The 25,494-nt window shown below is 38.9% G+C and overlaps 4 protein-coding genes, 2 long non-coding RNA genes and 1 other non-coding gene across 9 annotated transcripts; 2 read left to right on the top strand and 5 right to left on the bottom strand.

Moving 5' to 3' along the window:
* Positions 1-72: 72 nt before the first annotated feature.
* Positions 73-2,027, bottom strand: LOC123472546. The gene is made up of 2 exons (XR_006647025.1): positions 1,138-2,027; positions 73-1,074 (listed from the first exon to the last, which is right to left on the bottom strand). It is a non-coding gene; the product is annotated as an uncharacterized LOC123472546 (long non-coding RNA).
* Positions 2,028-4,941: 2,914 nt separating this feature from the next.
* LOC116933523 (protein ALP1-like) lies at positions 4,942-6,523 on the bottom strand. Its single transcript, XM_045174447.1, has 5 exons — positions 6,295-6,523; positions 6,079-6,220; positions 5,892-6,020; positions 5,503-5,807; positions 4,942-5,289 (listed from the first exon to the last, which is right to left on the bottom strand). The coding sequence occupies exons 1-5, from the start codon at positions 6,418-6,420 to the stop codon at positions 4,942-4,944; spliced, it is 1,050 nt and encodes a 349-aa protein (XP_045030382.1). The 5' UTR covers positions 6,421-6,523.
* Positions 6,524-10,101: 3,578 nt separating this feature from the next.
* Positions 10,102-10,174, bottom strand: Trnar-ccu. Its single transcript has one exon. It is a non-coding gene; the product is annotated as a tRNA-Arg (tRNA).
* Positions 10,175-11,418: 1,244 nt separating this feature from the next.
* On the bottom strand, positions 11,419-15,039 carry LOC116933517. 2 transcript variants are annotated; one of them, XM_032941276.2, is made up of 9 exons: positions 14,890-15,039; positions 14,654-14,807; positions 14,404-14,595; positions 13,813-14,321; positions 13,620-13,762; positions 12,857-13,557; positions 12,276-12,781; positions 12,084-12,208; positions 11,419-12,018 (listed from the first exon to the last, which is right to left on the bottom strand). In XM_032941276.2, exons 3-9 carry the CDS (start codon positions 14,472-14,474, stop codon positions 11,593-11,595), a joined length of 2,481 nt encoding a protein of 826 aa, XP_032797167.2. In that variant the 5' UTR covers positions 14,475-14,595; positions 14,654-14,807; positions 14,890-15,039; the 3' UTR covers positions 11,419-11,592. The 2 variants fall into 2 exon arrangements, with proteins under 2 accessions (XP_032797167.2, XP_032797168.2); XM_032941277.2 differs by having other exon boundaries at positions 13,620-13,744.
* A 153-nt stretch (positions 15,040-15,192) lies between these two features.
* Positions 15,193-16,300, top strand: LOC116933521. The gene is made up of 3 exons (XR_004400152.2): positions 15,193-15,349; positions 15,823-16,018; positions 16,101-16,300. It is a non-coding gene; the product is annotated as an uncharacterized LOC116933521 (long non-coding RNA).
* A 163-nt stretch (positions 16,301-16,463) lies between these two features.
* LOC116933518 (trafficking protein particle complex subunit 9) lies at positions 16,464-22,508 on the bottom strand. The gene is made up of 18 exons (XM_032941278.2): positions 22,243-22,508; positions 21,980-22,183; positions 21,761-21,914; positions 21,387-21,694; positions 21,179-21,296; positions 20,953-21,103; positions 20,766-20,897; positions 20,352-20,568; positions 20,221-20,295; positions 19,913-20,114; positions 19,387-19,839; positions 19,076-19,267; positions 18,663-18,837; positions 18,409-18,591; positions 18,176-18,336; positions 17,727-18,101; positions 16,832-17,415; positions 16,464-16,758 (listed from the first exon to the last, which is right to left on the bottom strand). Exons 1-18 carry the CDS (start codon positions 22,315-22,317, stop codon positions 16,558-16,560), a joined length of 3,960 nt encoding a protein of 1,319 aa, XP_032797169.2. The 5' UTR covers positions 22,318-22,508; the 3' UTR covers positions 16,464-16,557.
* Positions 22,509-22,746: 238 nt separating this feature from the next.
* On the top strand, positions 22,747-24,437 carry LOC116916228. Of its 2 annotated transcripts, none has more exons than XM_045174239.1 (4): positions 22,747-22,879; positions 23,030-23,190; positions 23,733-23,970; positions 24,058-24,437. In XM_045174239.1, the coding sequence occupies exons 2-4, from the start codon at positions 23,038-23,040 to the stop codon at positions 24,426-24,428; spliced, it is 762 nt and encodes a 253-aa protein (XP_045030174.1). In that variant the 5' UTR covers positions 22,747-22,879; positions 23,030-23,037; the 3' UTR covers positions 24,429-24,437. The 2 variants fall into 2 exon arrangements, with proteins under 2 accessions (XP_045030174.1, XP_045030175.1); XM_045174240.1 differs by having other exon boundaries at positions 22,772-22,879; positions 22,995-23,190.
* The last annotated feature ends 1,057 nt before the right edge of the window (positions 24,438-25,494 follow it).

Below are 25,494 nucleotides of genomic sequence, written 5' to 3'. Positions count from 1 at the left end.
AACTCTAAATCATCTTCCTGGTCGCTGCTTGATTCAATATCATTAAAGACATATTGAGACAGAAGTAGAAAAATTGTTCTTCTGTCTGTCATTTTACCTGTTTTCATACAAAGGATATTAATATATTGTTTAAATGTATTACCAATTATTAAACAAACAGGCTTATTACTGAATTGTATAACAATTATTGTAAAAACTGCAGTTAATGTGTTTTTGGACTACACGGATTTTGATTATGACGTAAACAATAGGAAATGGGAATAAACAGTTTGCGCGGATTAGGCGCGGATTATTTATATTGTGCACACCACTTGGCGGGAAAATACACATCAACTATCATTTTCTCGTCAACCCATATACTTTTCCGTAGTTCAACTGCAAAGTTGAACCGCAACGTTGATATCTATTTTACCGTCAACGTCGAAAAAAAGTTGAACTCAAAAAGTTGAACTAATGGTTGACGCCAAAATGCGCCCCTGGGCAAGTGAAGTTGTTGGTTACATCGTACTTGTTTTCTTGGTTGTTGTTGCAAAGAAACGTTTGGTGGATGTTTGTTTTCTTTTTTTGAAATGGTGATCTTCAAACGAAGTAAACAGATGTTGACACTCGACGTCAACTGAAAGAGGAAGACGTAAAATTAGGGCAACCTTCTTGCAACAGACAAGTATGAACAATGAGCAAAACGACGCACATCAGCGAAGCAATCAGAAACGATTGATTTAGCCAAGGGATGTGAGCTAAACGTTTGACAAATCACTCCCATGGGAATTAGTCCTCGTGTCGCAATCATAGCGTCCTGGAGAAAAATATGGCTTCCTGGAAGAGGCATTTCTTCGAAACAGCTGTCTCTAACCTCCACCAGTAACTATCCCTGTCTTTTTTTAGAAGACAGAGAGAAACAACAGGGGTTGTATAGTCTCAATAGCGATGGTGCCGCTTTGTCGATGAATTAGTGATCGATTTCTCTTTGTGATCTGTCTCATCATCTTTGACGAAAAGGCATCAGCATAAAACCACGAAAGGACTAAAAACATGCTTTTCTTGAAGAAACGAGAAAGACAATGCAGCTGCCATCTAGCGACCGAAATGTTATGTCAATCAAACAGCTTTCGTTATAGTTGGCTGATTGTAACATACCCATTATTTGAAACGTGGAATTGTATGTTGCATTGGTGGATTGCAGATTATCTTCAATGAGGAAGGATGATTCTAATAGAAATTGATCCTAGTTTTGTGAACGTCACATTGAATTGTTATCGGATTTAGATCGTTTGACTACCAAGGTCACAAAAATCGTAATGGTGAAAAAAGCAGACCGAGGAACAAAAACAAGGGTAACGGTAAATATCTAGTTACAAAGCGAGTGATATTATACCTTAAAGTCTGGTGCATAGACGTTGTGTCCAACGACGATTACATTCGACGCTTCGCTGCTGGGATAACGTATTGGTGTTCAAAACGAAACTGTTGTAAGCGTTCATCTCGAGATATATTAACAAGTCACTCGAAATTCCAACACACAAGAATAACTTTAAAGGAAGAACCAACGAAAGTACTAGATGGTATCGTCAGAAAATAGAAAGTCTAATTGATTCTTCTTGTTACCACTTGATTTGGCGCCACCAAACAATCACCCAGGGCTTCCATTCCTGCTGTAATGACTTCAGCTATGTCAAGACTTGTTATTACGACCAACAGCCAAATTCTTCCTTACTTTCCCAGCAGATTAAAGGTAAAAGGTAAGCCATCAAGGGCCCCGTTGACCTCAACTATACACTTGATAGAATCTAATAACTGCCCAAGCGGTCAACTTACGTCCTGATAACAAACTGTAGTGGCAGCAGTGTCAAGGGGCGCGTCAAGTGGCAAATCAGACGAATCCTGATTCGTCTGATTAACAACAATACACTAGAAACGCTATATACCTGATCTCAGCAGCCTCCTGCCGGTAATCAGCTTGTACTAAACTTTGTATAGGACCTTATGGAAAATCAGGATTCGCCTGATTTGCCCCTTGACGCGCCCAAGGTCTGCCATTACGCCCCAAACCAGAGTAATAGAATACTGGTGTAGCCACGCTTATGGCGGGCCCTTTCATTGCCTTTTTGGCCTGAAAGTTTTTCTGTCCCATAACGAAAGCGCCACAGTGGCTGTGTTGTGAACTTGTGATGTATTACGTTTTCGCTATGTTTTCGCTCATTTTCGTCGTCTGTACTTCAGAAAGTAAACAAAAATTGGCTTAATTAGTGTGAAAAAATGTATGTATAAACATATGGGTTGTTATAACAATAACAAACCTTAAAACTCAATTCATAGGTGGCAGCAGAGTTGGGGGGAGCGCACTCTTTTCGAGAGCGCGCTCTGAGCGGCGCTCAGAGCGACGAGCGAAGTCGCTCAAACTGGAAAAACGTGAGCGGGAGCGCGAGCGAAGACCTCCTGAGCGGAAGCTCGATGACTGCAACGCCATCTAGCGGTCAATATTTAAAACTAATTGGATGACGGAATATTTCCAAATGCATACTTGGGAAATTACTTGACAAATTAGTTTTTTTGAAAAAAAAACCGGGAATTCCAGTAAGAACCCGTAGGATTCATCTTCTAAGTAAGTTGTAATGCAGTTGTAATGCCTAAATGAAGACGGAAATATACAGATTTCATATGGCATTTTTTGTACGTGAGCGAAGAGCGCGAGCACGAGCGAGAACGCACTCACTTTTTTTTGCGAGTGAGAGCTGAGCTACGCTCACTTTTCAGCACTGAGAGGAAAGCTCTGAGCGCGCTCTCAAATCAGTGAGCTACTCCCAACTCTGGGTTGCAGTTACGGTTATGGCACATTTAAATCGATATCTTGCCTCATTTTCTCACAATCGATACGCAAAATTGGCAACAACTTTTGGGGAAAAATCCGAGAGGGGGAGTTAACATGGCCGTGGCTACACCAGGGTCGTATCAAGTAGCTGAGATTCTCAGCTCGGATCAGTAATTTCTACTGATCCAAGCTGAGAATTCGGAAGTAGCAGACGCCTCTATGTAGAAGCAGACGAACAGTACCAAATGCTGCATTGCAAGCTTGCTTTAATATATGGGAATTCTACAAGAATAACAATGTAATGGAATAGATAGCTATGACAATAAAATGACGATAAAATAAATTATGCATGCATGTAATATTAATTCTAACAAATTTTATATAAAAACGCCCGTGTAAATCACAATATAGAACTATATAGATAGTGAACAATAAATTACGTTAATGGTTTGTGTGCTTAGGAATCGATATGAAAATCGTGTGAAGTTAGAAAGAGGTATTACAAAAAAAGGGGAAGGGGTTGAAATTTGTTAGCGAGAGAAAAAAGTTAGATTCATTTTAGTTCTTTACCGCATGGCTATCCTGCCGAGACACGACGAAAAATGTCGCAGAATATCAATTCGCAATATGGCTCTAGTGTAATAAAATTTACTTTTCCGTGTGGCGGTGTTTGTCATTTGCGAGTGACCCAAGACACCAACCAAAAATTTGAAGCAGGTAGGTGCAAATTGATATTAAAGTTTATTAAAACACGTGCTACAAATCGCGTCTTGTGTGGTAGAACCCGAATATAGGGCAGAAATGATCGGCAAAGCCCATCAACATTTTTTGAAACAAAAAGCTGAGAAACAGTTGATTGAAGAGAAGAAAAAGATAGAAGAGGAAAAAGAGAAGGAAATGGAAAAGCAGCAGGAAGAGACATTTAGAAGGAGTGATAATGAGTCTCGTAAGTTATATGCATAATTAAATTCTAAAATTATACAATTCTACATTGTTGATTGTAAGTAGCATTATCATTCGTGATGTAAAAGTTTAATATATTAATTATAATTAACAACCATTCTTTATTTCTTTTTATGGTATTTAATGTTAGATGTATTTAATGTTTTATTTGTACAAATGTAGAAGGAGAAAATATGCCCGATGAAGAAGCAATCGGTGCCCCTCTGCCAGGCCGTTCCATTATCGAGGTGCCTTCGCGGAGCCATTGCGCTTCGCGGGTAGTCGTCGATGGCGCTATGATAAGCGTATTGCCAAAAAATGCGGGTCCTACCGGTGGTGACATTGCAAAGGCCAGGGGTTCAAAGAGAAAAGTGACGACAAAACCAAACCCTACCGTAAAAAAAAAAAAAATACGTTTCAGGTTCCTAGCCAACGTCAAACCGCTGAAGCGGAGCATTCCATTTATGGTAAGTGTAATGTTGAAGTTATATTTTGAGCATACATTGTACTAAATTGCAATACATATTTTAGAATTATCAGATCACGACGACGTTCACATCAATGACGATCCGATGGTGCAGGAAGATGAGGCGGACGAATCGGATTCAGAGGAGACGACGGTTAAGTGGTCAGTTCGCCAAACTGCCCTATTGCTTGACTCATTTCAGCAATTCAAGCCACAATTGGATCAGCCATACTCCAAAAAGCTAAAAATATGGCAAAAGGTATGAGATATAAAATTAACAAAAAAAAACATTTAATATTGCAATTTGATGATATTTTCCCAGATGACTAAAGCTGAGGGACTTGTGGCTCTTGGCAGAACTCCAGCCCAGCTTTCAAAGAAAATTTATAATCTGAAGCGTACGTGGTGGTTGATGAGGAGGCCTGGTGCCGATTCAAAAGCATGGCGATGGACGGATCGTATGAATGAAATATTCGGGGGAGACGCAACAATCAAATTGCTTCACGTTGCCGAGGTTAATGATGGAGGGGGCAAGGAAAAGCTACCACCGCATGTGGATAACTCTGCTCGAAAAAAAATTGACTGGAAGGCGGATATACTTGTTATCGAGAAGGAAAGAGTTGAAGTGCTGAAAGAAATGGTGTCTGGGCAAGCCCAATAAAATGCAATATTTGATCGTTTGACATCGGCTATTGAGAAAATAGCAGAAAAGTAAGTGTTTGTGTCATATTGTATTACAATTTGATTCAGAAATGTAATAAAATGACATCAGCAAATACTTTATTCTATTTCTTATTTGCTTACCTGCTGTCGTACTATTATCACTGTCCCTTTCTTCTTCTTCATCGTCGTTTTCCTCATCATCTTCTCGGTACTGGTCTTCTGGTTGTACATCTCCCCTTTGTATTATATAATTATGAAGGCAGCATGCAGTTAATATGACATCTGGAATGCGATTTAACAAAAGCATGTCCAAATATCGTAGACGCCTCCATTTTCTTTTTAAAAGGGAAAATGATCGTTCCACGGCATACCGGTTTTGGGACAATACCCGGTTGAAGTTCTTCTCAGTCTGAAACGCAAGATTGAAGTAAAATATTATTAATTTTCTTTAAATGTGATATACAACAATTTTATTATTGCGCATCATTAGCGTGGTCAAACAAGAATGGTTCGAACCGACAACAAACTGTCCTTACATAACCATGAACATGAGCACCAATTGAAATGTTTCATGCTGCAATGCAGTTCTACATACCAATGAAGAACAGTGTTTAATCCATACCTCATCAAGCCGCCCATTATCTGGATACGGCTTCATTAGTGTAGTGGTCAAACCGTAGGCAGAGTCTCCTAGTAGCACGAACGGGGTACCCTCTAGCAATATAGACAAATTGCGACCCAGTTGGCTGTGAGCAAAAACAGATGCATCATGCATCGACGATGGATATCCAGTGGATACATCGATGAACTCTAAATTTGGTTTAGATACAGCTTGAAGAGTAACGGCGCAAAACTTTTTCCGATTTGTATATACATTATACTTCTTGAGTGGTTTCCGAATCCTTATGAAGGTACTGTCGACACTGCCTAAATTATTTGAGTGCACGTAAATGAAATGCAATAACTAATTAGGTTTTGTGTCTTAACGGAAACTGGTAAATTTTTTTTTACCAATGGCGTAGGGAAAACTAAATTGCAGCGTTATAGATCTATATTCGGCCCTGGTTGGCCATTTGATTAATTTGATTGAATTGAGCCGGAATGCTCTGGTAGTACACAAAAAGATGTAGTGGACGTTTCCTATAACATAGTTTACTTTAGATTTGAACGCAATAGTATCCATTTTATAAATACAAACCCATATACATTCCAAACCTATCTCCTATTCCTCTAAAAGACTCAACATTTGCCAAAGTCCACAAAGTCAATAGCAGTTTAGTTTGAACCGGCACTCCAGAATCATTGCTATTTAAATATATTGCCATCATGTGGGCTAAATGCTGAATAAATATAGAAAGAATATAACATTTAGGTTACACCAAATAAGCAAGTCGTATCTCACTAGTAATCATACCTCGAAGCTTTGCCTGGACATCCTGAAATGTTTTTTGAAATAGGGGTCCGAATATCCAGTAATAGTTCTCTCAATGTATTCTTGAACTCCTGAGAACTCTCTTGGACCTTCCCTACTTGATTCCATATTTCCATAAGCAGCCAAAAACGGTCGAACTAATTCTTGAATAATGGTTTCGTCTTCTTCCCCATCCTGCTGAATCAGGTGTTGCAGGATAATAGATAATAGATCGTCATACGCTTTACATTTACTTGATTGCAAGAAGAAATAAAGACACCCTCCTAAACGCAAAAAATACTAAACAGCATCCCTAGCGCCCTACCCTTTTACTTGAATTAATTTTCATGGATAAACTAGGGATGATTAATTATTTAAAATGACTGGAGAAGACGCAGAATGTCTCAAAGTGTAGTATTCTAGAACATTTCCTGAATTGGAAAAGTATTACTAGGGTAAATAAATCAAAAACCCCCTTTTTTCCTATCTCCCCCTGTAATCGAAACCCCCCTGGATTTTTTTAAATTTTGCAACGCAGCATCCGAAACTGGTCTATTACTAAAATCTTTTATTGTAGAAATGGACGGTGAACTACGCACGGAAGACCTACCCGGAAAAAGGTTGAAAGATGACCATAATAGGAGAACTACACTGACAGAAGTCGTCGTTCAACTAAAACCCATAAACAACGTGGTATACAAGTTTTATGCAATTGAGTAATCACCTGAATAACTGTCTATTTATTCTTAGGTTGCTGAAAAAGAAGCAGAATTGCGTCAATTATGTGCTACTGAATTTTCGCCTGCTTTAATCAAAAACATCAAAGATTTAATTCGCCTCGGAATCGACGTGAATGCAAATGGAGAAGAGAAAGGAACGCGATGCATTATTTGTGTGAATACAATTCAATTTCCAACTTAATCGACGCTATGAAACTGTTGGTCGAAGCCGGAATCGACGTAAACGCAAAGGAAAAGGACGGATGGAGTGCGCTCCATTTTTTAAGTGAAAAAAATTCAAGTTCAAACTTGATCGGCGCAATCGAACTCTTGATCCAATCCGGAATCGACGTGAACGCAACAGACATGGATGGATGGAATGCGCTTCATTTTCTATGTCGTTTTCATTCAAGCTCAGACTTGATCACAGCAATTCAAATCTTAATCAAAAATGGAATCGACGTAAACGCCAACGACAACAAAGGGTGGAATGCGCTCCATTTTTTGTGTCGACACAATTTAAGCTCAACCTTAACCGACGCAGTTAAGATCTTAATTCAACATGGGATCAATGTGAACACGAAGACCAACAATGGATCGAATGCGCTCCATTATTTTAGCCAAAATAATTCAAGCTCGAACTTGATCGACGTCATTCGGATCCTAATCCAAAAGGGAATACGCGTCAAATGCAATGGCCACGATGCACGATCTATATTACGCGGACGTCATGGAATATGCAACCTGGACGGAATCGTGAAAATCCTGGACGTAGCAGCACGTGGCCAAGGTTAAGGCAACAACGATTAAACGCTCTTTCCGAACTTGAACGGTAAGTTAACCAAAACGTATCCGTAGGTAGACTAAATTTGTTTTTCCTATTATTTGTACTGTTGGCTTCAATCATTATCTTCAAGGAGAAACAATGTAGTTAGAGTAAAAGCTCAAATAAATCGTGTTGAATAATACATAGATTTACCTTTCGTGAGACTGGAACTTGTAATGCCTTGCTCAGGAAATAAGTGTGTAAGCAATAGAGGATTCACAACATATTGATTGTAATTAAGTTGCACGTATTTGATCAACAGCAAATTTGTCCTGCATCCACCACAGTATGGACGAAATCAAACCACGGATACTTTACCTAAAGTTCCAACTTACCTCTGTATTTCTTTTTATTTAAAAATCCCGTTCACGTCTCAGAAATGATCAAATCTCTTAGAGAGATACCAAACTTGTCGCCTGTTTTTCTTCAGATTTATCTTTCTCCGTCTTTTAAAGTTTTTCACGAGTCTCTTTCCTGAACATCTTCGCTGATAATCGCTCAACGTAGGGGAGAGTGGGGGCAATTGATACACTTTTTGGTTTTTTGTATTTCTTGAAAAAAAAACTGAAAAATTTAATATAAAAATTATATAGAATTGTAGCCTATTATCTCAGCTACTAAACGATATTTTTTTTAATGAGAAAAGATTAATTATAATAGTAGTAAATTGTAAAAAACTGAGGTCGCTTCGAGTGTTTCAATTTCCATGGTAGCAGGGTAATTGAAACGGTGTGTCGACGCAATTGCAACGTGGGTTTTTCCATAAGGAAGCTTCTTCATACCCACATAAAATGAAAATCACGATATCTCAGCAGCCACAACTGCTAGTGTGATCAAATTTTACCATTAGGTACAATGCGATTTACAGATTTTTAAAATATGCATAAATTATATCGTAATTTAGTATAAAATATTTAAATAATTAAATTTAAAAAAAAACCATTAAGCAACATGCTTTTTAAAATAAATCCCAAACAGCGAATACAAGTATTATAGTTGTGTTAATATGATGATTTACATTTGTTTAAATGAATTACGTCAAATACTTGCAAAAAAAATGCAACCACTCGCAGACAGGGAATATAAACAAAGTGTTTCAATTGCCCTGCAATAGGGTCATCGTTACATTTAATTATATAAAATTATTTAAGAATGCAGGGAAAAATTAAATGACATTAAATTGTAGAAAAATGAATTGCAAATCATCTGAAACTAATTTTATTGCTAAAGCGTAGCGTTTTAGGGGTTAAAACAAAAAAATTGAAAACGCAAATTTAACAGACGGAGAACAAAAAACAGTTTTTTCGAGATATCTTAAAAAGTTTTGAATACAAAAACTCGTAAATTTTTCTAAACTTGTAAACCCCCTCATTCTATTAACCCTAATTTTTTCAAGAAAATTCCTCTTATACGGCGAGAGAAACAATTTTTGTTTCAATTGCCCTGTGTCTCAATTGCCCCCACTCTCCTCTACTCAACACGATCCCTCTGCGGTTTCTGAGTGCCTGACTTGGCCGATTTCGGAACTCGGACCTAAAATGACTGTGGAGAGTTCCTCCCTGCTTGCAGAAATGCGGCACCGGCTTCCTTCCAAGCGCAGTGGGATGCAACCACACGAGTAGACCGGACGGCTGAGACGAAACCACTTCCAGGCACTAAGAAGACCCTGAAGGACTTGGTTCGCAAACCGTTTCGTGCTACGTCCGAGTTCTCACCAGATCCTAGACCATTCATTGCCTGAAACACAAGATAATTTAGGTCTCGCAATGATCCTCCTTGACGGAATTAGTTTGCATATATTGGAAGGATTGTGACGGTAATATCGCACTTTTATTTCGTTAAAAGTGCTTGTCAATGCCCTCCCGTGTGTGCAAACTCGTCCGTAAGAGGATCACCGCGAGATAGAATTGTCTTATGATGATGGCAGAGAGTGTTGAGGATTGTTGAAAGTTTTTCGGTGAGACGGTGAGTCAACTTCGTTTACAGAAAGGTTTTGTCCTTTAATGAGTTGTTTCCAGTGCTAGAGGTGCGCTATACTTGGATGATGCTTGTAGTTTGGGTTTGTTCTTCTATCTCATACTGATACAATAAATGAATTTGGTTCCAGCATTTGTGCTTTGAGTTTTTGTTTTCTTCTGCAATTGACCTACGTTGCTCGTTACGCTGCTTTGGCCCGGTATTATAATCCAGAACAGATACCTGTTATAAGTATACATGATTCAATATAGACTGTGGTACTAAATAATTAAACGACAGATGAGTCATTACCTCTGGCGAGACTCGAACTCGCAATCCCCGGCTTAGGAGGCCGGTACCTTATCCATTAGGCCACAGAGGCTGATGATGATGATCAAAGAAGCTCAAAAGTGAATCAGCTATTTCCAGTTCAATTCTTATAAACATGGAGTAGTACACACAAAAGCATCCTTAGTGCATCAGTCAATGGAATGTCTACCAAAGTTGACTGAAATTTTCTTTGATCAAGGCAAGCTAGCTCCACTTCGAATGTATCCGACTTGTTACATCCACACCGGAGGTTGACATTGTCCTTGACTAATGCGCGATCCTGTTGTCGCCTTCTGATTATGGTTAATCGTACGTCTTGTCGCTTTGATTGCTAATCGAGTTGTATCACATCCGCAGTCTAATTCTTTGACTTCTGTCTCAAAGGTCTCGGTGTCTGCAGGACAAGTTATGGTACGACGGTTTTGACATCCGGTGAAGTTCCAGGATGAGAGAATACGTCTGAGCCGATTTCTTTAGCCATCCACATTTCGATTTCGCAGTAGATGTGAAATAATTACAAGCGACACCTTGACACCAACTGGATCGTCCATAACAGCAAGTGACTCCAGCAAAATTCTAAAAACCAGTGCTATTTTCACAGAACGTTAATGTCCATTTCAAACAAGGATTTGTTTTAGATGGGAAAAAAGACGTGGACGGAGATCAAATAAATTCATTCAAGGATTCAAAACAAGGAACTCGAATATTCCATTCGATACTCGGAACACAACAAATGTTGAGCCATCAAGGGCTTAACTGGTTCACTAGATGATGTTTTCCATTGCTTCCATTGCATTCCATTGCTACGTCATTTAAACACTTGAATTATCAAATGGCTGGGCTGTTTATGTGAGCCACGCACTTTGACACTTCACTTGAGGCAATTTTTTTTTTTGCACAAAAATCACTCTGCTAATTAGCAATGAGTTTTAAACCAACGATAAGTGTTGGATGACCTTGCAACATTTAAAATTTTGTTTTTTTGTTTCTTGATTTTTTCTTGTGGTTCTCCATATGAAAAAGTTGTTTTTTATTCGCCCCTTAGTGGACGAAGAAAACTTCATCAATCGTAAAACAGAATCTTTGTAATTCTCATCTGGATATGCTCGTTAATTCTATCATTTTCTATTTTACGCACATGCGGTTTGCAACAAGGCAACGTTTGGTGCTTTCCACTCGATTTCACTTCACTTTTACTCTTCTATTTTACCAGCTCTACCACTCGAGGAATTAAAAAATGGTCGAATGAGTTGCATTCAACTTGGCTAAAGGGTCAATGAATTCACAACACGGCGATTCAGTCACATTTTTGTATTTTTGAAAGGAAAAGTCAAACAGTCGGTGTGTTACAGCAGAGAAAGCGAGAAATTTTACAATTTTAGTGGTTAAAGATTTCGAGTATGAGACACTCGCCTATTTTAATGTCACCGTCGACTAAGCGCTTTGCATCGCCAGGAAATGAGTCAGGATTCAAACGAGAGCTGCTTCGTCCAGTAGTTTTAGGATTTCGTCCTCGTTCTCTATTCTATAATTGCTGCGTAAAATAGAGCGCGCATCGTGGCCATCGGATACGACAGGAATTCCCAGTTGGATTAAGAGTCGAATGGCGTCGAGTAAATTCGAGTTTGATTTGTTCCGACACAAATAATGGAGCGCATTCTGTCCATATTTGTCCTTTGCATTGACATCAATTCCCAGTTGGATTAAGAGTCGAATTGCGTCGATTAAATTCGAGTTTGAATTGTTTCCACACAACAAATGGAGCGCATTCCATCCATCGTTGTTCTTTGCATTGACATCAATTCCCAGTTGGATTAAGTCGTTGATTTTTTCTATTAGACCAGACGAAGAGTCACGGGCACATAGTTGACGCAATTCTTTTTCTTTTTCAGTGAGCTAGATTGGACAAATTTACGATAAGGTTCTTACTTCCTAACTTAGGACATAATATATAATATTACCTTATTGTTGATGGATTCCAGTTGTTCGACGACTTCTTTCGAATTTATTCTTTTTTGCGGGTCGTCTTCCAACATTTTCCTTAGTAAGTCATCCTCATAATATTTGCGCAATTCACCATTAATTTCTATAATAATCCAACAATATCTTTATTATTAGAAAGTAAAAAGGTATGGAATTAAATTGGGAATTACTTTGCATATTCACCGGTTTTTTTTCAATTATGTTTTCATGAATTTCTTTTTTGCTGGAACCGTAAAGATGTTCTCCCTTCAAGAAAAGATAACCGAAAATGAGTCCCAGGACAAACACATCGCTCTTGACGGTGCCCCAAAACTCTTCCTCTTTCGCCTTTTCTCCGTTGATGAGTTTTTCCAGCACTTCGGGTGCGTACCAAGTTTTGGTTCCTTTCACCCCAGTCCACGAGTGTAATCCCTTTTCATTGACGGATTTGGCCAGTCCAAAATCAGACCATTTGATTATTATCTCTTGATATTTGCCAGGACTTTTCATGATGAGGATGTTACACGGTTTAATGTCTCGATGGATTAATTTCTTTGAATGGATGTATTCCAGTCCATTAGCTAATTGGGAAAAAACTTTGATTTGACGTGGCGTGGGTCCTTCGTATTTTTGGGGATCATCCGACTCCAAAAACAGTTGATCTAAAGAAGCGACACATAATTCCAATGCGTAGTACCTTGAACACATTAACGAAAACAAAAAATCAATTTTGAAATTATATTGTTATTTAAAACGATAAAAAATATGTTACATAAAGTCGTTGTCCTTTTCACAGTGAAGAAGTTTGACGATGTTTGGATGTTCTAACTTGAGCATTGCTTCTTCTTCTCTTTTGTCGACATGGCGTAATTCAACTCTTTTTACTGCGACTTCACGACCTCCAAACTTTCCTTTAAATACTAATCCAAAGCCACCTCGCCCGAGAAGAGCATCGCGGTCGAACCAAATTTTCATTTCCTTCTTATCTTTGTTACGCAAATAAAATAATGCATCCCATCCGTTGTTGTCCTCTGTCATGAGATCCAATCCGAGCTTGGTGAAAATTTTTATTGCGTCGTTTAAATTTTGGCTTGCATTGTATCGACACAAATAATGAAGAGCATTTGATCCATCGTTGGTCATTGCTTCCGCGTCGATTCCGAATTGAATCAAGATTTGAATTGCTTTAATTAAGTTTTGGCTTGAATGGTATCGACACAAAAAGTGAATTGCATTCAATCCATCGTTGTCCTTTGCATTCACGTCGGTTTTGTTTTCGATGAGAAGTTGAATTGCGTCGATTAATTTCGGGCTGGAATAGTTTTGACACATAAGATGGAGCGCATTCCTTCCACCGTTGTCCTTTGCGTTCACATTAATTCCGAACTGAATGAAGTTTTGAATATTTTCCGTTAGATCCAATCGATTGTCACGCCCACACAATTCAAGCAATTCATTTTCTTTTCCAGCAATCTAAAGTGTATAAATTGAAATTTGTAAAGATGGTTGTTTGACTAGCATTAAATTAGTTATACCTTATCTTTGATCGATTTTAATTGGTCGACCACTTGTGTTGATGTCATCCTTTTACCAGTGTCGTTTTCCAACATTTTTTTCAATAGGTCATTCTCGTAACAGTCGCGTAATTTGCCATCGATTTCTAAAATTGAGTCAAGATCTATTAATAAAAAAAAAAAAAAAAGGATTCTTGTCTAAATGAGGAATTACTTTGCAGGTTGATGGGATTCCCTTTAATTATGTTTTGGGAAATTTCTTTTTCATTTTCTATGGAACCGTAGAGATGTTCACCGTTCAAGAATAGACTTCCAAAAACGAGTCCTAGTGCAAAGACGTCGCTCTTGGCAGCCTCTTTGTAATTGTTTTCTTTTACGTTGCTGTTTAGTTTAAGCGACAGCAACTCAGGAGCTAACCACGCGTTATTTCCCCCGAGTTGATGTGTTTTCCCTTTTCCTCGTTCACTGACGTTTCTGGTTTGTCCAACGTTTGCCCATCTGAGAGTTGTCTCATCTTTGCCAGCAGATCCTACCGAGATCAGGACATTTTCTGGTTGGATGTCTCCGTGAACTAAATTCTTGGAATGAATGTGTTCGAGACCAGAAGCTAATTGAAGCAAAGCATCAATATGATGTGGCATCGGTCCGTTGTATTTTTTTGGGTCATCAGACTTCAAGAACAGCTGAGCTAACGAGGCATCACACCTTTCAAATGCATAGTACCTTTAAACATGGCAAAGAAATAAAAAAACAAATTATTATCGGCATAAATTTTTCGGTTGAAAACAAGAAAAAAGAATCTTACATAAAATTTTTGTGATCAAACTGAATGTCGTGTACATTTCCAGCAAGACTTGAAGATGATGGCGAGTCCATTTTCAGTTGAGTTGGACGTAAGAGCGGTGAAATCAGGACTTTGCCGAACGGGAAAACACGTAATTTGACGCTGGACAACGTTGACTTGTCAACCAGAATCGCTTTGAGATTACCAGATTATCTGTAAATCATCGAATCAATGTCAAGTCCAATGCAGATAATGATATTTTACTGTGTACCTGTTAATCCGTGGAAAGTGGCAGTGACGATATTTAACGTGCGTTGCTTAAAGTTTCACTCGATTTTTGGCTGTTTTTATTGTTTAAAAGGTCGAATTGTAGACGACTGGTACAACACGAGAAAGAGAACGGCAGACCACGTCACGGGCACGCCCTTTTCCGGCATCGACAAAAGAAGGAACAATTTAGGTGAATTTTTAAAATCTAATTTTGTTTTATTTTCGAAAGAGGTTTACCTTGGCTCTGCGTTCCACTTAATATTCCTCGATTGAAAACGAAGAAATAACCGACAATTCACTGTCGGGATTGTCTTTTCTGCTTCCAATAGCCGTGAGTCGTGTAAAATGGTGAGCGTGATAGTGACAGCTCGACTGGCGGTGAGTTAGCGCACAACGGGCCTTTTTAGTATTTTGGCCTCAATTCTATTTTGCTCAAGCTCCTCCCATTTTAAAGCATTTTCCAGCGCCAGAGGGAGCCAAGCGTTTCTCAAACGGCTTTCTATTTCTTCTCCTCCCTCTTCTTCTCCTCGTTTTCTTTAGTTCGTGTTTTCATCATTTGTCGGAACTCTGTCTGACAGTCTGAGAATTCGAACAAAAGGTAAAAGGAAAAAGGGAAACTGAAACAAGATAAAAAGCTGCCATCAACTCCTTAGTGTTGATAAACAAAATGTGACGTAACTTTGCATCAGGAAAAAACGTAATTTTAAAATGCCGAAATTCGTTAATTTCTTTCGTCACTTCCGTTTTTCACCGTGTTCTACATATATATAGTATATACAGTCATGCTTGGAAGTTTCTTTAGCAGGCTAATCGGTCTATATCCTTCTATTTCTTTTTGATGGAGGGGATACTTTGGTGCCTACCGTACCCCTTTATGCTATTCCTATTTCTCTTTCTTTGCAACCCGCGAAAAAAGTGCAAAATTAAAAGTAGGAAAATTGACTGAAACGTAGAGGAAGAGAAGAATGGAAAGAAAACGAGGGTATGGTAGGCACCATAGTATCCCTTCCGTCCAAACAAAATGAAAGGATATAGACCCATTTGCCTGCTAAAGAAACTTGCAAGCATGACTGTATATATATTTTTTTTTTTTTTTAGTAGCGTTTGATTGAATAAACGTGTGGCACTACTACTGAGATGGATTCCTGATATATTTTTCTTGATTTTCAGAATTACTAGGAACTTTGTGCCGACATTGGGAGTGGGTCTGAAACGCCGACAGTTTCCCGAAAAATCATAAAAAGCGCGTCCTTGAAATTTGTTCACGCGTTTCTTTTTCTAAATATTTTGACTGGTATATGTGTCGCCAGTGTGGTCGAGTCTCGGGACAGGATAAGAGCAGTGTGTAATTACAGTCGTCCTTCGAGTGGGTTCCATACATTCCACATGCTACCACTATTCGTAGTACCTAACCTATTCTTGCACTTTTCGATACCCCAATGGCTCAGTTACTCCGGTTATGGGGTCTCCATCAGACATTACTGTCTTCCAGGCAGACCCTTCGACTTTCCACTTGGAATTCTCGCCAATCCCAGATATTGCTACGGACAATATCATTTCTTCAGGATACTTTGTTTTTACCTAAAATTTACAATGGAGTCTACTTTGACACTTGAATTCGAAATACAGCAGCATTACATGTTTTTAATATCAGAAACAAACCGTCCGTCCTTCGTCTTGGTGGTTATGACTACACGGGCGACTAAAGAGAGCTCAACTTTGAACAAAAAGCGCCATAAAAACTGCAAATTAAAGTGTCAAACACAACACCGTTTTCAATTGAAGGGCAAATAACCATGGATGGTTAGCAATTTACAGCCAAGTCAGATGATATTTACTCATTTATACAACTGGAAAGCTAACAAGTTCCAATTACAACTTCAATGTGATCTTACTCTTCAAAGGTCACGGTTCAGAAACGATGATTTCAACGGAAGGGACAAATTTCCAAATATGTTGTTCGTGAGTTGGATCATATGACATATTGAATTTTGACTCTCTATGTTGCGTTGAAATTTGGAGTGAACAAACCACATCTAGTTTGTAATTTCCAGGCGTAAAAAATATTATGCCACAATTATGTTTGTAGCTACTATTTGGATCCATCTTAAAAAGAAAAGGGCAAAATTAAGAAAAGTAACAGGTTTGAACCTAAACAAAAAAAAAGCAATTTTAATACCTTTCCGACGACAGCACGGTCTGACCCAATAGTTAGGAGACGTGTATCTAATCGCCGATGAAATGTACCATTTTGTAGGTCTTGGTATACGGCTATCTGCAGGTTCAGGGGTCCCAAAAATTTGCTTAACGCGTTGAACAAATTGACAGTTACGTCCAACACATCACCCACTGAACAGACAAATTCGGCTCTCTCAGCCGACCACGTTTCTTGATTTAATTCAATCTCCAATTGGATAGGAGGGATATGAAGAAGGTCCAACATAGATGATGCTATGCGCAGGCTACTCAATGAGGCTTTGCCTTTTATTGGCCTAGGGGAATTATATTCCGTGCTATCAGCGGTGGAAGTACAAGAACTTTGGTTGACACCCGAGATGCTCCATTTCAGTTCGACCAAAGAAGATACATGTTCACAGCATATCTTGGCGATTTTTTCAAGCTGCTGCTCCGGATTCAGATCACTTTCGGTATAAACGTGTGCTAATTTGACCAAAGGGCATCGTTCCACCGGCACAGGGATACGACACGTGTCTTGTGCTTCAATAGCAATGTGTTTGCAACTGCTGTACTGGAGTTCCATTTCTGCCAATGTAAGAAAACTAACCGATTAATTGAATTGCGCCTCCCAAGTAAATAAGGTTAGAGCAAAAATACGGCCATTCCACTTAAACGAACACTCTACTATATTAAAGGCCTATCGTATATTTTGCTTTAATCAGTATAAATATGTTGTGGTTTAATACTGTCAACAATAGAGCTACGTTTGTAAAAATGAAATGAAACTTAACTTCATTAGAAAGAGTACACAGCTATTGTTGACATTTGTATGTAAAAATTATGGGCATTTCACGTATTCTTCATTAATTTAAAGCCTTAAATAATGATTGTCTTACCATGCTGAGTTGCGTTTAGGATGTCGAGCACAAGATAACAGTGCGAAGGGGTTTCTGCAGGTAGTACGTCCCACTTGGTAATAATGACTGACGGTAATATTTCGACAGTCAAAGCAACACTAGTGGACCTACAAAACCCTGCTGTATATCCTGGACCCCCAGAATACTGTAGTTTAAGCAGAGCTGCAACAGTGCGAGGAGCAACGTGACTGTTGCTGTGACATTCGGCTACTCGAAGATTGCTGCTTCCTCCGGATCTGACACTAGATGCTCCGGAGCGGACTGATACAAGAGATTCGGCTCGCTTGGCTTTGTTACGTGGGGAACCAGTAACTCCAGTATGACTGCTCAGTCGCGAAAATATTGATGGTGGACCTGCTCAAAATATTCAAATCAAGCGATGCATCAAAATGGGAACAGCCTTTTTATTTTCGCGTTGATTGAAATACCAGATAAGCTTGGAAGACTGGCAGAGTCGTCCGCCGAGTGGAGATTTGTAAGACAATCGTTCATGGCTGGCATGAGAAAATCACTGGCCCCCTGGACATAGACGGTGACGCTCACGGCCGTACCAGGTTGCCATGGAAGCTGAGCTTTCAGATTATCTATGCTGAAATTTGCCAAAGGAATACCAAATAAAAAAATTTTGACTCTAAAAAAATCATGTATATAGAACTTTTACCTGACGCTGAAAACTTGATTAGACGACAATCGGTTGGCATGGACTAATTCCAAGTCAAAAGACTCCACCGAAGCCTCGCTCGTATTGACCAACGACAAATTACATTCAGTACCTTGTCCCGCATAAAGTTGTACTGAGCTAGCTGCTGATACGGACTGAGATTCTGAGGTGGTGATTAAATTGCTAAAGGAAAGAGCATAATAAAAGTTAAATATAATGAAACGGACGTCATATTGCACGACGTATTTGATTACTGATTCGGCGTGGCAATCTGGACAGATAAACGGGGTAAAGCAGGGACCACATGAATTGAAAAGAAAGAACTGCCCATCAAAGGCATAGCACTTTTCAATTTACAGTGGTTCTTTAAACCAAGCACGGTCATCGAGTAACCCACAATTTTAAGAAGTCCAGGTTTACGTGGTATGCCTACAAAAAAATAAATAAATAAATAAATAACAACTGGAAGATTGTGAAACATGTACAAAGAAAGAAAAAAAGTATAAAACTAAGCAAAAAAAGGAAAATTGAAGCAAGCAGAATCTGGAATAAAAGATGACAACGGAAGGAAAAGACGGAGGAGAAGAAGAAAAAAAAAAATAAAATAAAAAATAATAATAATAAAAAAAAAACTAAAGGAAAAAACTATGACTTGAAAACATATTACCACTTAGGATTACAGGTGTAGGAGCGGTTGTTTTTGGGTCAAGAGTTGGAGGAAGGATAACGCTCGTTGTTTCTGGTTCAAACTCAACGTCTTCGGTCAACAATTGTATGTTGGAAACGCGCAATTCGTAAGCGGAAGGATTAATGACTAGCATTATGACTTCACATCGGTCGCCTTCCACCCATTGGAAATCTATGATACAAATATTCGAAGACTATTAAAAACTCGTTTAAACAGACGGTTAAAAAAAATAGATGAGAAAAAAATAGATGAGAAAAAAAAAAAAAAAAGAAAAAGAAAACATAGTTTACCCATTTCAACTTGTGTTTTTCTTGTTGGTTGCTTCCTAAAAGATCCGAACTGAATAGGGGTAAACAAAAAAGGACCATTGTTGATTTCATCCTCAGGCACCAGCCTTTGGGCGGCCAAGACAGCTCCCGGCGGCTGCAATTTAAAGCTAACAATTTTCGGTAAAAGAGTCAAGGAAACCGGGGGAATTATGGTGCCATTTTCAAGTGCGAGTGGTCCCGGATGCAATGGCGTCTCCGACCGTTGCGATAGCTGTTCAAGCTGTTTAGCCATTTCTGCTTGCTCTTGATTTGACAAGATTGCCGCTGTACCCGCTTGTTGTTGTTGTATCAGGAGTAGGTGCACAAGTAAAGAGGCGTGGCGAATAGCCAATGGAACATTGCCTAGGCGTCGTGCTGTTCCAGTTAGTTCTTGCAAAATCTGAACTTGCAAAGCTGGCCATCCATTAGCGTGTTCTGCAATATTTTCAAAAGAATTCAAGCTTAAATATCTAGGACATGAGGTAAAACAGGGTATTGGGTAGGCTACCGTAAGATAACACGCCAGGATCAAGTGAAAGCTTAAAACCACCAATCGATTCAAAGAGAAGCTGATAACAAAGTGTCCAGTTCGGTTGAAGTGTTGTCATAGGAGCAACACAACGCATCGCAGACACGCGGCGAAAAAAAGAGCTTTTACGTTTAAATCCTAGTTGGTTATAAAGCTCTGATAGGGCAGTGAATCTTTGTATCTAATAAATAAAAAAATAAAATCAAAAAATCAATAAACAATAAAAATAAAATGCATTTTTCACAAACAAATCGTTTAGAAACCTAAAGATCCATAAAGGTATGTACCTTTTCTTCATCGGATAGGTGTAAATTGATGAAAACTACGTTTTGTAGGAATTCTGCAGCCGAAAGGTATTTTCTCTGTCAACCAACGAAAAGTCAGCTTTTTGAATAAAAATACAGAGATTAAACCTAACCTGTTCAATAAGAACATGTACAGCCTTAATGGACGCCTCTGTTTCAATTACCCCAGCATTACGGTACTTGGAGTAATGGACCACAGCTTCGTGATACTTTTCAATAACTTCATCTGGTCCCAACGCATGTTTGAATTTCAAACGATTCTTCAGGAAATGCTGATGGGTATCGATATCAGGAGGAAGAGAACGAACTCCTGCTCCAGAAGAATTCGACCTGAAATAGGACAAGCAATTAAAAAATCACGGTACATTTGTTTGTCAACTGATATACACCAGCTTTCAGTGTAAATACTTCAACACTATAAACGGATGTTACAGCAATTTTTCTTTTCTTTGTGATCAAAATTTCTCTGAATTATTTGCGTTTAAAGGGTTTTCTGCGCTTGCGCTTAAGGGATGATTATAATATACCTTATTCGACCATTGAATCCTTCGCCTGTTAGTGATCCATTTCTCTGAATGGCCGTGGGCCGCCGAAGATGAGGATATAGAAGAGTGATAGAGGCGGCACAAAGTCCTTCGAAAGCGCCAGCAAGCCAAAGCCTATACGATATTCGGTAATTCACTTCTCGATAAGGTTAATCTACGACTTCGCTACCAATCGTTCGCTGGTCGAAGGACATCGGCTGCCGCTTGGTAATGTTCCAGTGCTTCGGCAATTAGGCCTGATTGAAGAGATAAATCTCCAACTTGTTTCCTCCAACGACCAATGCAACGCTTCCGATGTGTTCGAGATTCTAAATCCATTCCTATAAAAATAAAATGCATGTACAAAAATAAAGTGAACCGTCGGCAACGCAATATTTGCCAAATTCAGAGCACACCGATGAGATCCTTTCGTTCAAATGGGGCACACAAAAAAGGCTGCTTCTCCTTGTCGATATTGCCAATAGAGACGAGCCTTTTAGATTCCAATACCCAAAAGAGCGATGACACAAAATCCTGGAATATAGACAGAAAACTTCATGAACTGGCAAGACGAAAGGCACTTGCTAGACAATATTAGCGTCAGTCTAATATTCATTTCAGTACCTGCAAATCTGTTTCTAAAGTGACACACTTGTCCAAACTCGGATAATAGAGGGTGCGAGACGGATGAGATACTACTTTGCTTGCGATGTTACTTATGTTCATAGCGGTCGGTGTTTCATCAAAACTATCATGATCGCTAATACTGGAGGATCTAGGTCCCTCAGCATCGCTGCAAGACGGAAGATAGGACTCCGTTGGAGTACTGTGGGTTTTACTGGACATGGATGAATTTTCTTGATCTTTAGAGAGCACAGGTTGTTGTTTTTCCTTTGGTGAATGCTCAACAGCAGACATGACATAGGGGGTACCTTTCCATAATGCAAACAAATAAGTTAGATTCTTTGACATGAATTTTTTATCATTCAACCACTTACCATCATGTTGTAAACCCAAAAAAAGGCAGCAAGAATCATACAAGGTCCCACTGAATTTAGATCTCAAGGACTCATGAATTTTGCTAAGCTCACTCACTTCTTGTGTATTTGTGCATTCACCAACACAAATGAGACCAAGCACTCTACGGTGAGTCTAATTATCAAGAAGTCAGATGATGTTTTAACAAAATAGAGCTATAAATGGAAATATCAACTGACTTGGAAATCTCCCCATTCATTGTTTTCTATAGGATAAGACTTAATAAACCGGGCTGAAATGGTACGCACACTTCCTGAGCTATCCTTAATTCTAAAAGAATTTTGCTTTGAGATGCGTTCATAGAGCCTAGAAAAGTTTCTTGTGTTGAGCTTTGACCCAAGATGCCTCACCATAATTAACAAAGCAGCATGGTCATGGGCTGTCTAAAATGCAAGTGCAAATTAAGTATCCATCCATTTATGAAATAATGTAATGCATTTACTTGTCTGTAGTCTGGGTGAGACATATTTGACTCAGGGGCCGGGGCTGACAAAATTGCACTAACAGCGGATCGCATGAGTAAATGAAGAACGAACTTCTATTTTTGCGTTCGACCAATTTTTCTTTGTCTCAATAAAGAAAGCACTATAAAATAATCAACTATGTGCAACGAAAACCAATTAATTCCACTCCACGGTAAATGTCAGTTTTAACTTCCGTTATATCTATAGCCCCGAATGACATTTAGGGCTCGGCCCGTGTTGATCGGGTAGCTTTTTTGCTGATCGAGTGGGTCATTTTGGCTTTCGGGGCGGGTTGGCAGGTTGCGGGTTGTCCTTTTTTTCAACCTGTGCTGCGTCACGTTGTGATCGGGTAGTTTGATTTTGGTTGTGCAACCCGATCAAAAGCAATTGATTGTGAATACAAACTGTTGATGTAAAATATGTGCGAAATCTGTTGACATTAAATAAATATGGCAAACCCTTCTCTCCTTTCATTCGTGTGAAATTAATGCGCTTGGGTATAGGGATGCTGTTTAGCACTCCCTACTCTCACTTCTCTTTCAGACAGCTTTAGACAGCTACTGACCCTGTCGCGTGCTTTTTGATTTCTCAATTAGTGGTTTGTTTCTACATCTAGTAAGTATAAAAGTAAACTATATATTGTAATTTAAATATATATATCTGCTGTTTGAACTTATTTAGTAAACTATCACTACTTGATAAACTGCTTGTCAAATATTATTCTTAACAGGTTATGGGCCCAGAATAACGTTTTTTTTTTATGAGGTTTAAAAATGGCCACTCAAAATTTATCTGCTAATGAATTGAGGGATTATGCAAAGTTTAATGGAATTAATTTTCCCCAATGGCGGTATGGTGTCATGCTCAAACTCAGAAGGAAGAAGTTGGAAAAACTTGTGCTCGGACAAGATCCAAAACCAGCAGAGGTAATTACTTTAACAAAACACTTTGTTCGCATGAGTAGATGAATTTTTAGAAGCATATGATGGTATCGTTATTTAAGGTTTGATTTCCACTGAGTAGGAAATAAGATTTTCCACAGTGAATTCTGTTACGTCAATTTTTGGGATTCCACCCATAAGGTGATGTTGGTCATAGTAAATGTTCAGATTCATTTTTTTTTGGATACCACCCGTGAGGTGACGATCACATCCCAGTGATTTTCTTTTGGATTCCACCCATAAGGTGACGAGTGAATTGGTGATGAGTGACATTTTTTAAAATGCAATTTTGCTGGATTCCACCCATAAGGTGACGAGTGAATTGGTGACGAGTGAACATTTTTTTTATGCCATTTTGCTGGATTCCACCAATAAGGTGAAGAATGTTGTTGAGAAATTAATTTTTTCTTGTTGGAATTTTCAGAATGAATTGATTGTCATTGGGAATCCGAATATGAATATTATATTTTTGATTTTGACACAAGAAAAACAAAATTACTAAATCAGATGTTTTTATCTCAATACAGACGTTTAACGATGAAAATGAAGTAACGAATCAAGATGTTATCGACACTTGGATTGAAAGAGATACTGATGCCTGTTCCATTATTTACTACAATATCGAGCCAATATATCAAACTTCAATTGAAGGATCTGCCACGTCAGCTGAAATGTGGAACAGGCTGGCTCAGGAATATGCACAAGTAGCAGTGGCTAATTCAAGTCAACTCACAGCAAAATTCTTTCAGTATCTAATGGACCCTGGTAAAAAAAAAAAAAAAAAAAAAAAAAAAAAATTTATTAATATAGGGGAAGAACAAAAGTTTTATATCAATCTTTTACGTAAAATAGGACACACTGTATCAGCTCATGTCAATAGAATGAGACAGATGGCAGAAGAACTCAAGAGTGTTGAGGCTCCCGTCACCGATCAACAACTTATTGAGAGGATCCTTCAAACGCTACCTCCGAGCTACTATAACTTTATTTCGGCATGGGAAAGTGTTCCGCTTGCAGAGCGTTCGATTTCCAGTCTTACATCACGTCTAATACTTGAGGAAACAAGAATGAAAAGCAGAACCAACGGACCAAATCCGGCAGATATTGCCTTTTTGCGTCTCACCCGAACAACAAGCAACAGCAGGCAGCTGATTGTAATTCAGAGAACGCCTACGCAGCAAGCAAAAGTTATAATGGTGTTAGAGGAGGCTATCCAGGCTTAAGAGGTAATCGAGGCAGCTCTTCAGGTTATCGAGGTGGTTATCGAGGTGGTTATCGTGGCGGTAACAATGGTTTTCGTGGAAGAGGCTTTCACCGAGGCCCTAACTTTGATCAAATTTACTGCTGGGCGTGTAACCAACCAGGACATAAGTCTTTTACGTGCAGAAACAAAGGAAGAAATGAAGAACAAAGATCTTCAAGGCAGAACAAATTCGATAACAACCGCAACCTGAACAACGACAACAATGGTTTTTCTGCCTTGTCTTCCTTCTGTTTCGTAGCAAGAAAGCCGACAGACTGGTACGCTGATTCTGGCGCAACGCACCACATGTCTGAACAACGAAATTTTTTTACTACCTTCAAAGAAGTTCCTCAAGGGACATGGCACGTCAATGGTATAGGATCAGCCCAGCTGTCAGTACTTGGAGTAGGAAAGATTCAAGTGTACTCCCTTGTGGATGGCGAGAGAAAAGAAGGAGAACTCACAAATGTTCTTTTCGTCCCAGGACTTGGTACAAATTTATTTTCTATTGGTGCAGCAACAGAAGTTGGCATCACCGCACACTTCATCGACAATGATGTCTATTTCAAGAAGAACAGTAAAGACGTTATGGTGGGTCAAAGGCTTGGCCAATCCTTGTACCATTTGAAGATAGTTGCCAAAAATCCAAGCAAAGAAGTATCTACGGCTACTGCTGCAAAGGCTCAAACCTCCCTCACACTCTGGCATCAAAGATTAGCTCATTTAAACAACAAAATTATTTTGAAGATGATATCAAGTAACTCTGTCGACGGTTTGACCCTCAAGAAAGAAAATTTGGAACACGGCCTATGTGAAGGATGCATTTTCGGTAAAATGCATAGGTCTCCATTTCCTACAGGTCGTAGCAGAGCCAAAGAAGTAGGTGAAATCATTCACTCTGATGTCGGTTTTGTCAACGTTCCAACACCAAATGGAGAGACCTGTTTCGTTTTATTCAAAGATGACTTCAGTGGTTGGACTAAGGTTTATCTTATGAAGAACAAATCGGAAGCCGACGACTACTTCCTTAAATTTGTGGCATTTGT

Source organism: Daphnia magna, linkage group LG5 (genome assembly GCF_020631705.1).
Source record: "Daphnia magna isolate NIES linkage group LG5, ASM2063170v1.1, whole genome shotgun sequence".
In the NCBI taxonomy this organism is placed as follows: Eukaryota; Metazoa; Arthropoda; class Branchiopoda; order Diplostraca; family Daphniidae; genus Daphnia; species Daphnia magna.
Note: the sequence above shows the minus strand (reverse complement) of the source record. Positions and strands in the feature narration are given on the sequence as shown.

Bases quoted from the DNA above. Each gene is read 5' to 3' on its own strand.
- LOC116933523 (XM_045174447.1), bottom strand. From the start codon at position 6,420: ATGGAATCAAGTAGGGAAGGTCCAAGAGAGTTCTCAGGAGTTCAAGAA. The intron at 6,021-6,078 runs GTTTGTATTTAT...ACTATGTTATAG, and splicing joins TAGGTTTGGAATGTATATGG to GAAACGTCCACTACATCTTT. The intron at 5,808-5,891 runs GTAAAAAAAAAT...CAAATAATTTAG, and splicing joins TAGTTTTCCCTACGCCATTG to GCAGTGTCGACAGTACCTTC.
- LOC116933517 (XM_032941276.2), bottom strand. From the start codon at position 14,474: ATGGACTCGCCATCATCTTCAAGTCTTGCTGGAAATGTACACGACATT. The intron at 12,209-12,275 runs GTAATTCCCAAT...GGATTATTATAG, and splicing joins AAAACCGGTGAATATGCAAA to AAATTAATGGTGAATTGCGC. The intron at 12,019-12,083 runs GTAATATTATAT...TGTCCAATCTAG, and splicing joins TGGAATCCATCAACAATAAG to CTCACTGAAAAAGAAAAAGA.
- LOC116933518 (XM_032941278.2), bottom strand. From the start codon at position 22,317: ATGCGATCCGCTGTTAGTGCAATTTTGTCAGCCCCGGCCCCTGAGTCA. The intron at 20,115-20,220 runs GTACATACCTTT...TTTATTTATTAG, and splicing joins ACCTATCCGATGAAGAAAAG to ATACAAAGATTCACTGCCCT. The intron at 18,102-18,175 runs GTATTTCAATCA...TATTTTGAGCAG, and splicing joins CAGTCTTCCAAGCTTATCTG to GTCCACCATCAATATTTTCG.
- LOC116916228 (XM_045174239.1), top strand. From the start codon at position 23,038: ATGGCCACTCAAAATTTATCTGCTAATGAATTGAGGGATTATGCAAAG. The intron at 23,191-23,732 runs GTAATTACTTTA...ATCTCAATACAG, and splicing joins AAGATCCAAAACCAGCAGAG to ACGTTTAACGATGAAAATGA. The intron at 23,971-24,057 runs GTAAAAAAAAAA...TACGTAAAATAG, and splicing joins TCAGTATCTAATGGACCCTG to GACACACTGTATCAGCTCAT.